The sequence below is a fragment of the Harpia harpyja genome, chromosome 10, assembly GCF_026419915.1.
Source record: "Harpia harpyja isolate bHarHar1 chromosome 10, bHarHar1 primary haplotype, whole genome shotgun sequence".
In the NCBI taxonomy this organism is placed as follows: domain Eukaryota; kingdom Metazoa; phylum Chordata; class Aves; order Accipitriformes; family Accipitridae; genus Harpia; species Harpia harpyja.
Window position 1 is genome coordinate 27,873,312 of NC_068949.1, and position 13,855 is coordinate 27,887,166.

General features: G+C 37.4%; 1 protein-coding gene across 7 annotated transcripts in view; it reads right to left on the reverse strand.

Moving 5' to 3' along the window:
• The window catches only part of PLCE1 (phospholipase C epsilon 1), a 163,230-nt gene that overhangs the window by 9,414 nt on the left and 139,961 nt on the right, over window positions 1-13,855 (reverse strand). For 5 of the 7 annotated variants that reach the window (XM_052798490.1, XM_052798493.1, XM_052798492.1 and 2 more), the window contains 10 exons: window positions 13,688-13,795; window positions 13,144-13,260; window positions 12,902-13,060; window positions 11,759-11,882; window positions 8,869-8,910; window positions 7,989-8,113; window positions 7,150-7,267; window positions 2,765-2,896; window positions 1,296-1,586; window positions 342-505 (listed from right to left, as the gene is read on the reverse strand). In XM_052798490.1, coding sequence (XP_052654450.1) covers window positions 342-505; window positions 1,296-1,586; window positions 2,765-2,896; window positions 7,150-7,267; window positions 7,989-8,113; window positions 8,869-8,910; window positions 11,759-11,882; window positions 12,902-13,060; window positions 13,144-13,260; window positions 13,688-13,795 — 1,380 coding nt within the window. The remainder of the gene's footprint in view (window positions 1-341; window positions 506-1,295; window positions 1,587-2,764; window positions 2,897-7,149; window positions 7,268-7,988; window positions 8,114-8,868; window positions 8,911-11,758; window positions 11,883-12,901; window positions 13,061-13,143; window positions 13,261-13,687; window positions 13,796-13,855) is intronic. The other 2 variants (XM_052798491.1, XM_052798494.1) reach the window with 1 other exon arrangement.

Consider the following 13,855-nt stretch of genomic DNA (forward strand, 5'->3'; position numbering starts at 1 on the left):
GCTTCTCAAGTGTTCACAAACATGTGAAACTTCCAGGCGCACATATCATTTTACACAGTTGTGTAGTCACAGGGAAAATGCTTTCAGGACTGGGTTTCAACAAATATTGTGAAGGAAACAATGAAAGTAACTATGAATACAAACCAGCCAATAAAATAAAATAAAGACAATTATTTGCTCCTTCCCCCTCCAATTTCTGTTAGTTATGCTGACCTTCAAAAGTACAAGCAACAACTAAAGGTTCGATCTTTTCATACACAAGCATGACTGGTTAAACTGTAGTTAAATGTTGTCTACTTCTATCTGTTTGGCTGTATGAAATGCCCTTTTAATGTACTTACTGTTAAAGAATATATAGCTGGCTCCTTATTATCAAGATCTCTTTCTAATGGACAAAACTGCTGGTACATTGAACAGTTTTTATCCCACAGAACAGGAGGCTTCAAAACATATCCACATCCACCATTAGCCTCAAACATCGCTGCATTAAGTTGCAGAGGAAGATCTGTGAAAGTAAGGCAGCCAAAACTGACAAAGAGCAATGGTACAATGGAAAAACTGTAACAGTGAAGACAAAGACATGTTTTAAGTATTTTTTTTTTTTAGTTGTGTACTATCAATTCATTCTTGGTTTTCAGAGACAGCTGTAATTTATGTATCCAATCTATCCAATATTTATACAAAACTATAAGAACAGTTCATTCTTTTCTATCCCTTTCTGTTGTCTTTATCCAACTGTAGGGCTTACCTACACTTACTCTCTGAGAAGTTTCTTGGTATTTTCCCTGAACTGCAGAATGAAAAAGCATTAACTGTGTAGCTTTGTAGACAACTTAATGGATCCCCCATCAAAAAGGTGAAGCAACACAAGATAGGATAGAAAATGGCGTAAAAATGTTTTGATCAACATTAAACCAGCATCCAAGGTGGCACTTCTAAGTAAAAAATAGTTCAGTACCTTTTTATACTTGAAATTATCAGAAAGGGATAACAGCTACTTGAACTGGGGAAAAAAACCAACCTTCAGCAATAAAATAAAAATAAAAATGGAAGGTGTTGCTGTCCAGGTGCTTCCGTGCTATCAGGAGATCTGCTGTATTGGCATAAAGCTCCTGAACTCTGGGATCGCTACTCTCAAGGAGCAGATTGTGATGGTACGAACCTGCTTGTGGTGGGGCGCACAGACAGGTACATACCCTCGTGACAGGGGTAAAAGCAAACGTTAAATACAAATTCACAGTTTAAGGACTTATTTCACGTTTAAAATGTATTAGAATGTGTCCGTGTACCCATACCATCTGTTTGGTAGTTAAGAGCCACGAGCTGTACGCCATGGAGCCAGAAGATCAGCGGATGGGGATTTGAGGAGTCAATGCGCGTGGCAGCGGGGTAGGTCCTCAGGAGCTGACAGGTGGTGTGCTGGATCAGCTTCTGAGAGTACCGCCTGCACAGCCGCTTGGCAGCGTTCTCGTTCAGGGAGGAGATATGATAGCACTTGGGCGTCCTTATGATAGCACTGAGAGAAGCTGGAGAGTTGTAAGGAGAGCAAGGATCTTCCCAGGTCTGCCGCATCACGTCAAAAGGACCTGGAAAATAAACAGTACCCTCAAGTTACAGCTGCAGATCCAGAGACTCCAAAAATTCAATGTTTTCTAGTGAAGTATGCGTGCATACTTTGGTTATGGTAGAAAAAGGTGATCCTGGAACATGACACTACTCAGTGTAAGTGTCACATTCCTTCTTACACAGTAAGAACAATCCATGAAGGGAAACATAATGTTCAAGTATTGAAATGATACCATGATTAGATGTGCTAACAACCATTTTCATAAATAAATACTTAATTGGCATCTGTCTGAATAAAATAAAGGAATGAAATTCTATTCTTCCCATTTATATATTTCACATGAGGAAGGGAGGCAAGATTGAAACTCATCTGGTAAGTCTCCAAACAGGCAGTCTACAGAAGCCATAAGAGTTAGGGGTCAAAGCCAGCAAAATACTTATATCCTTTACAATTAGGCACTAGACTTCTTCATTTTTAGGACACTGGCCTCTAGAAGGGAACTGAATTTGTCTGCTGCAGCCATGCCCTTGGGCTGAAAGAAATGCAATGTTCCTTGAGCCAGAAAATGAGTACAAGAAAGGGTACAACTCTGTAACTTTCTGTTTATGGCAGTCACCTGAAAGGCAGGGGTCTGGGTCTCATCCCTGCTCCAGAACTTCTTCTGTACTTTCTTTGTATTTCTTTACATCTGTTCATATGCAGAAGTACAATTTCCAAATTCACAAACTGAATCACCTGCGGAGTCTAAATACCTCCAAGGTGGAACATGGGAGTTTGCACAATTACACGTTTGGACTTGGCTGAATTTTAGGCAATTGAGTCCTACTTCAGACACTAAAAATCCTTTTCTGGATCCAGCCCAACAGTTCTGCCTTCCATTTGTACTTTGAAAATACTCATTCACACCTTTTAAAATACAAACTTTAAGATACATCACTTAAAATGTATGTTAGTTTTGAATCATTTATGAATTAGGGTCTTCATACTCCTGACCAAGTAATCCTATTTTAACATTCCACACTCAACACTTTGGTTATAAAAGTGTTACTGTAATAGCTGCTGTGCTAAAGAAAAAACATTCCAAAGTTCAACATCTTACACATTGTCAAGTATTTGATCTTTAACAACTTGGTCTGGTACATGTGTTGGATTAGAGAGTCATTCCACGTGACTGGTGAAAGAAGATGCTAACTTTACCTTTTCCAGATGCTTTGGCAAGAGTAGCTGACTCCCCAGGGCTCAGCCTGCCAGGATTGTTGCCAAAAATGGACTTCCTGCTTTTTCTTTCTTTTCCTCTGCTAGAGCCAGATGGGTTTAGAGTTGACAAGCCTGTTCCCATAAATGTAAAATAAATGAGCCAAAAAACATGACCAAGAGGGCATGACATTTTCCATCATATTTTACATTATTTTTGAAGGCATGAATACTCCTGTTATATAGTACACAGGGCAAGCAGTGTATTTTTCTCCAAAATTTAATTTTAACATCTTTACATACATACATGCCTTTATATATGTATACATTATGTATGTTTATATAGAAAATGTATATAAAAACTTTTATGAAGCAATACAATATACAGTTATCTCTCTGTGATATAACTTTTCTCCATTTTACTTTTTGACTTGAGGAAGGTAGTGGCTCTGTCTCAAATAACCAAATGGTCCTAATTAATAGTAAAAAAATCTGCAGTAACAGTCCCTATGTATTCATCCTTAGAATAATTTAAAAAAAAAAATCCTTTTTACAAAAGCAATAAATCTGTACAGTAGTGAATATCATGGAATTCATCTAGGATAGGATACCTACATAATTAAATAAATGCAAGAATATGATTTAAAGATACGATGTAAAGGAACAAGCCCAAATGCTGTTGGTTAAACAGTTTAACCTCAAGATGTTTTCAGAGTTATCTTCTTCTGTTCAGAATTTGTATTTCAATGATGGGAAATATGGTAGGTGTGCAAAATCCATTAAGCATTTAATGGCCAGTATGTACTAGAAGTGGAACTGGAAAGCTCTAATATAGCTATTATTTAAACATATGCATTCTAGCAAAATAATCATTAAAATCATGATCTAAATCCCAGTGAAGTAAACAGACTTAATCTCCCTTGAGGTCAGTTTCTTTCTGTTGACCTGGAGAGAGCACATGGCAGACCAAAATTAAGGGAAATCAAAACGCACGATAGTTATTCTGACACCCACAGCAGTGAGGAGTGGGGTGCTCCGAGAGACTCAAGATGCACTTGTGATATAAAATATAACAAAGCAAGTACCCTGTTATTTGCCTAACTGTGACTCATAAAACCACCCTCATGAACTCACATCAATTCACACCTGCCTAAAGATAGTTCTGGATTTAATACTAATATTTCAACTACAAATGTAAATCACAAGGAGGATACATTGGACACTTCTTCTACTGAAGTCTGTCCACAGCTGTAAATTTTCAGCTCTTAATCTTTACAGGATGTCTACATGTACTTAGTAAAATTATGCTCATAGTTTCAATGGAACTGCTTGGGTTAGTAAAATTCAGGATATACATAAATGTTTTCAGCATTGGAGACGTACTGTCTCTTTGGGCCAAAGCATACACATAAACCACAGAAGATGGTAGAAGCTGAGATAAAGGAATATGAACTGACTAGAAGAATGAGGAGTTATGTACTGTGTGCTTCCAGCACTATTTAATTCCAGTTTTCAGTGGATCAAATGGATTTGGCAAGCAAGATCCAGGTTTCAAAATCCTGTTGTAGAGACAGTCACTGAGGAAACAGAGTAACCTCATAAATCACCAGGGAGTGCAATACAAAACACCAGGGTTAACGGAGCCCAGTGTGATGGCCACAGGGTAAGCTGCAGCTGGGAGTTTTCTTTCAGTCTTTCCCATGGGCATGCTTTGCACGTGACACGCCTCCTCCCAGAGGCAAGCTCCATTTTTCACTCCAATTTAAACTTGACTCCAAGACACAGCATCACCTATTCACAGAATCATAAATTCATAAAATCATGCAGGTTGGCAAGGATCTGGAAGTCATCTGGTCCAACGCTCTGGTCAAAGCAGGACCAGCTTAGATCCTACCATACTGCACGTAAATCCTATCATTCTACCATAAAGACAGAGTAAAGGGTTTGTATATCCCTCCAACCCCTATGCTATATCCTTCAAGTTACAGAATTTAGTGCCTGTCTCTCGTGTTAGATATAACCACACTGCTTTACTGCTTTTAGATTTTTAATCCAGAGGATGGCAAACTTCTCTGCCCTTCTTATACTAACCATGCTAAAGTAACAGGTTAAACTGTAATTGTCACTTTCTCACCACGTGTTCCAGACCTACAGCTAGTTAGTCTGCGGGTTTGCAGACCTTGAAAAAGAATTTACGGAACTTTTGTATGTAGGGTGCCCTTTTTTATGTTCACTTTAATTTCTTAAAAGGTGATACCATAGGGGCAGATAGTCTGATACAATGGAGATGGTGACTGAATTTCATGCTGGTTAGCTCAGGTGACTCCCTGCTCTCTGCGCTTGATTGTGCAGATCCTCTTTTTATCTACTCAACTTTCTCTACTTATTGTGCAAGGATCCTCAGCACCAAGGCAACGAGCCATGTGCCAGTGGGTTATAGTAGTACTGTGCTCAAGTATGCTTCACTGCCCTCATCTCGGGTGACCCAAAAGAACAGACCTTCACCCTCTTACAATGGTATGATGATATCCAACAGACTGAAACTGAAGTTAAGCAAGAACTGTAAGGGTCACAAACCACTGAAACAACAAGAGCTGTGGTGGGTTCCTTGTTACCAGAGATTTTATAAACAAGAAATGTTATTTTCTTGACATGATAAATTCTATTTTGACCAGGAAGCACTTAGGGAAGTCAGTGTTACTCAGAACAAGTAATGGTCCTTGTCCTTTTTTATAGTCACAAATCACTGATTAACATTCAGGGACATACACAACTGTAAACACAGAATAGAAATATATGAAGACAGGAGAAATAAAATATTTACACCACTGATCAGCCACTGACATGAATTCTGCCCTCCCTATTTCCCAAACCTTTGCATTTTCTGAGTTGGTTAGGAACCCAGTCAATAGAGCTACATAGTCATGGATCTACCAGCCTTGTTCTCATTATTAATGGACAATATTGGGGTATGGCAGTGCACCATGTCTGTGCCCTCCAGCTGAGCAGAGGAATCAAATCAGTAGCATGGTGGCCATGGAAGTCTACATATCTTGCAGAGAAGGCAGTGTTTGACTCTAAGGAGACAAAGTCTGTTGGAAAACTAATTTTACAGCTTCATGTGTTCACCTGTGAAAGGAACTATTTTTCCTAATTGTTCTATTCATGTCCCCTTTAAATCAAGAGGAAGAAATCCAACAAGGAAAGCAGGTATTTCTTTTCTAACTGAAATTACATTTAAAAACTGAAATATTTTAAAGTTTCCTTAGAACATCAGAACTTTTTTGTGTGTCAAAATGCTTGGAACAACTTAAACTATCTCTGTTTAATCTTGGATATCATTCTTTAAAAGAAAATATTTTATTTGAAAGATATCTCATTGCAGATTTCATTAAAAGGAGTATCAGATGTGAATTTTTAGAAGTTATTATTTTTACAAGTGACACCTACAATTCTTAAAGTTACAGAAGATTATAAAAGAATGTCTCTCCATTTTTCAGCATGTTTATCTTGCCTATTTGACACTATTTTATGTTTGGATAGCTTCTCTAATCTGATTATAGTTCTATTTGTATAAGATCATGATTTGGCACAATTGTTCTCTTTTCCACAGAGAACCACTCCATTAAAAAGCAGATTTTTTCATTCAAAACATTAAACACATCAATAAACAATAAATTCTCAATTTAAAAGTATTTATGTACACGGTATGAGCCAAAACATACTCAACCTTGTGTTTCAGTACTGAACGAGTAACTATCAGTGATTTCCTCTTCAGTTACTCCCTCTCCTTTTCCTCTGCAAACATTATTCTTCCTACTGTACAAAAGACCCTCCTATTTCCTTAACCCCTTCCATAAAAAGTGTGTGTGAGCATGCCATCAGCTGTCCTCACCCGCCCCATGAAAAGGCTGCTTTACCCCCCCAAATGGCTCCCCTCCTATCCACTTAGGAAAGAACAGAAGATGCAGCTGTAGGCAAAGGTGAAACGCACTAAAGTGAGGTCACTTAAAGAAATGTGACAAGCTCTTCCTGTAAGGTTTTAAGAATATTTTCCTTCCTAATTCAGTAGGTCCTTACATGGAGTCTCGGAACTCTTAAGATAAAGCTTTCTGTTGTCTGTAAATTTGGCAATGAAGCAGTTGTCTAAGTTGTGAAGACTGGCAAATTTCACTTTTGTAAACATTTTAACATGACAAACAATATGTCTTCACATAATTTATGAATACTACTTCTCAGCCAGGAGCTATTATTATGTAGACTACCAAATCAAGAAAAAAGCTCCTCGACTACTTCAGTTTGAAAATGCTCATACTAATTCAAAACATAAGCATAATGTCTCCAAGAATTAGAAAGCTTAAAGCAGTAAAACAGGACAGTGTACTTACCAGGGAACTTTACAGCTTGACAGTAAATTACAAGATCTGATAGCTCTGGGGCTATCTGTCTGCTTTCCTTCTTATTTTGCGGAAGATAGAATTCTTCACCCAGCTCCATGTCGTAAACCTAAGTGACAATTCCAAGAACATGTAATAATAAAATCACTGAATGTGAAAGTACTCTAGCATATCTTACTTATGTCCTTAAAATACTTTATCTCATTCTTCCTATGTGGTTTGCTGTCTTCACCTAACACTTCTCCATGTGCAGGTTTATGCATCAATACCTGTTACTGATGTTGCGGTAGTGCACAAAGACCTCAATCAGAGTCAGTTCTACAAACATTTAGACAAAAACCATCCGTGCTCAGGAGAAACTACAATTTGCTAAACAGCAATGCACTGGTTCAGTTGTCAGATGATTTAATAAAAGGTAATGCGGCTATCTGCTATCATAGTGCAGTATTTTAAAGTTATTTAGATACACAAAGATGCTGAAGATTCAGATGAAATCTTCAGTTCCATTGATTTTAATGGAAAACAGTTATCTAAATAAACTTCGGGATCTAGCCTCAATGAAGTCTTTCACTGAGAGCAACAACAGTTAAAATTTTCAGCCAAACAGCCTGTACATACAATAGCCTCCGAGAACTTTTCTTGAACAGTATGTTGCGCATTTGTTCTATTTAATCTATTTTCTCTGGTGTGTTTCCATGCTTTCTACTATTTGTCTTCATTAAAGCACATTTGCCATCTGATGTCTCAGTTACCGAAACTGCTCAAATTCTTTTGAAGCTAGTTATATATCAAAGTGTGGCTGAGAAGAAAGGGGAAAAAAGCAGAACTACCTTTCCTTTATTATTGTAAGTAGCACAATCAGCCTTCTTTATTCGTTTGGCAGTCTCTTCATTATATTCAAACTGCAGTTTATCACTTGATAGTTTATTCTCAGGTCGGTCTTCAAGAATGTTATCTAAAAATTAATGGGATTTTAATAAACATAAAGCCAAACAATTTCAACTGGAAAATTAATTTGAATTAACAATATTTGTGGACAATGCTGTGAATCTGAACAACCAGATGCCAAAATAATGCATTTACTGGTCAAAGCATTCTTTTTTAGTAGTAACTTTCTACTTCAAAAATTTAATGCTCGGCTTTGGTTAATACATTGCACTTCTTCTAAAGCCCATCCTTTTGTGGTCAGAAGATGCTTAAAACAAAATCAGCTAATGAATTAAGCTTGCCATCTGAAAACAACTGATATTCCTGAACAACAAAGAATTGCTCAAGTCCAAACACAATTAACCACACCAAACATGTACATGTCTTTGTACAGCAAGTTTTGGCTTTCCTCTCCTTACATTCACCATGAACAAATATTTTTTACATCTACATAAATTCCTCTTCAAAGCTACATATTTATCAGAGAATAATACACCTACTAATTTGGTCTTTCTGGACCAAAATACTGTAACTGTCACAAAAGGAATGGTTTTGTTTCATTCCTGATATTCCTGATGCTTTGACCATATTCTTTTTATGCATAACCAGTGCCATACATGCAGCCTTCTAACAGTTCCTGACCAGTTAACAATGCCATATAAAAATATCTGATTGCATTTTTAATATGAAGTAGAAACCATATATTCACACTGTCACATTTAACAGGCTGGAGATGCAGTGCTGATTTCATGCAGTTAAAATGCTCAACCAAATGGCCTTTACCTTCCTGGCTGTTAGGAGCAGGAGAAGCATTAAGGACATCAGCTACAGGGAAACGGAGTCAGAGAGGGAATAAGAGTAAAGGAAATTAAGATTTACAGCCAGAGAAATGAAAATTGTCAGTTGTAAAACTATTAGCCTTACGCAAACCTAATGTATCAGTAAGGAAAATAAAACTGAAAATCTTTTAGAAAGTTTCCAGACCATTATTTAGATTAGTTTTGCCAAAATACTAATGTAATTAAAGATCCCAAAGAATAATAATTGTAATAAAGCAGTAAATCATGCTGCAGATTCCTTCATATATTGGAAGACGTGAATGTTTCTTGCTAGCTTCAGATTTCTCAAACCTTCTCTTAACTAGAACATTGCCCAAACATCACTTATTGCAGTTAGCTTGCAGTATTTTCCTGGCAAATCTGTTAACAAAGATCTAAGTTTTTCACAGCAATTTACATCTACACTATCTCCACCCTGTCACACACAAGGAGTATTCCCAAGTAGCCAGTTCGGCCAACTTTCTAGCAAAACGCAACTGAAGGCAACACTGGCACCAAACTCATAAATTTTCATATTAGCATAAATAATACTGCTATCCCACAAGCAGTGTCAGGTCCTGAACTGCATTCATTAATTTTGTGACTATTTTTTAAGTCATTAAACACAGAAGCAAGTAACTTAAATAAGAGACCAACTGGAAAGAAATCCTGTGCTGCAGGGCATGCTCAAGCCTTACATCTTCTCTGAACATGGTACCTAGAACTTAAACAGGTACCCATTAGACTTGAAGGTTCAATGAGTGAAGTACTTTACTGTTTACCTGGGAGAACATGCCCAACTGCGTCAGACCAATGGTCCATCTAGCAGCTCAGCATTCTCTTTCTGACAGTGGCAACAGCAGATGCTGTTTAAAGAGAACATCCAGCCACTAGTCGTGGTCCGCTTCCCTAGTACCACCCTAACATCCACAATTGCTGAATATTAGGGACGTTGGACCATACATTTCTACCTATAACATTTGCTTATAAACCTGTCCATGAATTTATCCAACCCTTTTTTCAATGTGCCGATACAGTGCCTCTGCAATTTCCCATGGCAGTGAATTCCAGATGTTTACTACCAGCTGCACAAAGAAATACTTTATTTTACCTGTTTTAGACTGATCTTCCACTTGTTTTACTAAGCACCTCCTAGATCTAATGAGTAACAGTTCTGTACTCCCCTTATCCACCACTTCATGATTTAGTAAACATGCTTCAAATTCACCCCTCAGTCCTCTTCGCTCCCAGCTGGAGAATTCCAGCTTTTTCAGACTCGTGCAAGGCCACCACCACATTCCCTTTACTTTTTTGGTTGCCCTTCTAACTTCCTTAACTCAACCATATCCTTCTTGAGTGGAGGCAAGAACCGGACACAGAACTCAAGTTGTGGCACATCAAGGTTTTATACAGAAGCAAAAAGATGTTTTGTTTTCAGTACTGTTCCTGATGATCCCCATCTTTTGGCTGTCACTGCACGCAAAGCTGAGGATTTCAGAGAACTTTCAATAATTCCATGATCTCCCAAATTGATACTGTCATTGTTGAGCTTAGAATCATACAAGCAAGGTTTAAGTTTTTTTCCCCAAGCGTATTACCTTATGTTTATCTACACTGAAGCAAATCTGTAACTTTTTTGTCCCCTTGGTCAGTTTTGTGACCCATTTATGGAGTTTAACAATGGTGCAGCATCTAACTACCCAAAGAGCTTGGTATCACTTGTACCATCACTGCTGTCTCCTTGGCTAAATGCACTGTGATCTACTTTGATATATTCTCTGAAAATTACCGACTAAAAATAACAAGTAACCCACGTAGATGCATCCAGCTTGTTCAATCCGTGCATGGGAGTTTTGACAAATGTCCTTTCACAAAACTTTAGAGGATTAAATGTTTCTGACTCCAGCTGTTTAGTCTACCAGAATCTGCCAGCCCCGCAGCAAGAGAAGCAAAAAAAAGATGCATGACTTCAGCTCAGCTGCCTCAGTATGGCACATTCTGTCCTTCATCTGTAGTTGAATCAAACATGTCTGACTGAACTGGAGAGCTACGGAAGTAGTGGAAGTTACTAACTGCAGTATTTTTTATCACCTCTGGCATGCCAATCATTATATCCAATCTATAAACTGCTCCTAAAGGTGGATTTATGCTAACCTGCCGGTTCCTGAAGGCTAGGACAGCTGAAGCGTAGACAGCACATGAACTCAGAAGGCAAGTCAGTAAGGCATGCCTTGCCATTTTTTCACTGATCAGCTGAAGTTTTAATAAAGCCATCTTGATTGAACAAGCCAAGGACTCAGGGGCTTCTCTACCTTTACGCATGAAGTGAACAGTTGATGCTGAAAGTGTAACTAAAACAACTGCTTCAAGGGTCTCTGGGATTAGACAGTAACCACGGAGGACTTTGGAGAATCTGCATCTTAGGTCAATTTAATGGCAGTCATACAGATGCAAGGGCTAAGCCTGTTGTGAACCTTGAGCTTTCAGGTGTTTAAACTCCTTATGAAAGACAATACAGTTGAATGTAGACAGAGCACACTATGAACACAATCATTTTTGCATAATATAACTAATATAAAACACAATTTATAAAGACTACAATTTAGCATACGCTGCACAGTTAAAACATCTAGTGGTTGGAGTTAAAGTCACACTCAAGTACTCTACACAGTCAAATTATTTTCACAGTATTATAGACTACTGCACCAAAGGGCCACCAAGGACATTTAGTACATCTTCGTCTCACAAGGTAAGATCAACTTACCTACATCATTCCTGAACTAGAATATTTACATGCCTTATTGCTACAGTTTTAACAACAGCACTGTAATAAATAAATAAACATATATTGTTACCATCAGAGAGAGATTCATAGTCATAGTCATATTCATCCTCTTCATCATCTTCCTCTTCATTGGTAGGTGTGGGGTTGCTAGCACCATTGCTAGCCTGTGCTTGCATATGTGCCAGCTGGTGAGCCTACAGCAACAGAACAACTTATTACATTATTGGTAAGTACTTTTAAAAAGCAAAAGAGTTTTCATGACTGTTTGCATCTTATTTTTATTTATATGAAAGCACTGAATATATATAATGAGAAATAAGTAAGATTGTTAAGATCAAACTAAAATACCATTTTAAGGGTTTGAATATAAAGAAAACATGTATTGATAGAAAAACACCCAATAAGATATGAAACCTAATTGATTATGGAAAACTGAACAGTTTGCACATTATTCAGAGCAAGACTGCCTTTTTCCAGTCTGAGGTATGCTGTTTTGGAAGCAGTTCAAAACTTTTTTTAAAGACGGAGAATGTCCATATAGAGGTACAATTAGTGTGATTTACTTACTCCGATACAAGAATTCAATTCTAATTCAATTGTGTTTACATTTTGGGTAAAAGCAATTAGTTTTCAAGGATTCAATCTAATTGCTGACTAACCACAGACGTTGTTAAATTGAGGCTACCAGAGATGCAGCCCTAATTTTTAGAAACCAAAAAAATCCTCATATAGGTATAAGCACTACTTGAATAGCACAGTCCCCCCAAAAAGGGAGTAGGAAAGAGAGTATTTGCCTGGCTTGAATATGAAAAAAGAAACAAAGCAGAATTCTGCTAGAAATTACTACATACTGTATATATACACACATACTCAATGCATATCACTATTTCTCAACAAACATGAATAGCAAATGTCATAGCCTCTGAGTGTAACTTCATTTATGTTTATCACATAGGGCATGTGGTGCTAATCATAGTATTACAAAATATTATAAAACTAAAATACACTAAAATTTTGTTATGCTGTACCTATACTTTACTATATGTCTTGTCTACTTATTTGAAAGTGTTGCAATCTACTGTGAGTCTTCCAAGCATGAATATGCATTAGATTATTCTGCTGTACATATTGGAATGGCAAAAACTTCAAACATAAATGAATTATTTCTAACAAAAGTTAGGTCTCACTGCTTGCTATTAAGGAAGGACTTTACCTTTTGTTTCAATATATCCACTGGTGTTTGATGGGCTTTAAGCTTCTTGTTTTTAAGCAGGATTTTTCTTTTCAGTTGGCCAGGTGAAGGAAGCATGGGATCATCAGAAAAGTCACTCTCAAATAAAAACTTCGTTACCAGCTTATCTCCAAATACATTCTGCAATATCAAGAACATGTGATACAATATGGAAAAATCCCAAGGCGTGTGCTTAGAATAATTCACCACAATTTATGGCCTACCTTGAAAATTTCAGCCATCTTGCGTTGCTGAGGCAATGAACAGTGGTTTTCTATTGATATGATAATTGGCATGTCAGAGGTGATAAATGCATTGCGATCAATAGCTTCAACTACCTCCTGTGAGAAAGAAAAGTCATTGAAAGAACATGTGATTATTTTGCAGCATTCAGTTAACTTACTGTTAGTTGAAAGGGGAGAAAGGCAGGCATCTGTTTTCCCCTCTAGGAAGAAAGAATCCACAATTTGCTTTCAAAACAAGCTCCTACAGATCAACCTAGCATGTTGTTACAACAGAACCGGTAACAGCTACTTATGTTAGTTATGTTGACAATAAAAAGACAGAAAATTACAGTACATATGCTACAAAAACTAATTTGAAAAGCATAATGTTTACAATTGAGGAGTTCATGTCTGACGTACTCCATATTCTATCAGGATTTAGCCTATTAGGATTTGTACTTTTCTAGTAGGCAAATTTTTTCCTTCATTAAAAGTTACTGATTTTCTTCTCATTTTTTGTTTCTCTGTGCAATTAGCAGCATACCTTAAAAGAGATCTTAGTAGTAAGAGTGTGCCCATGATAAATGATAGGCATCCCATCATCGCCATCCCAGCAGTCTAATTCTACACTTCTGCAGCCTTGTAAAAGAACCTACAATGCAATTGAACAGTGTAAGCACGTATAAGCCACAGTCTCATGCCATCAAAGCAG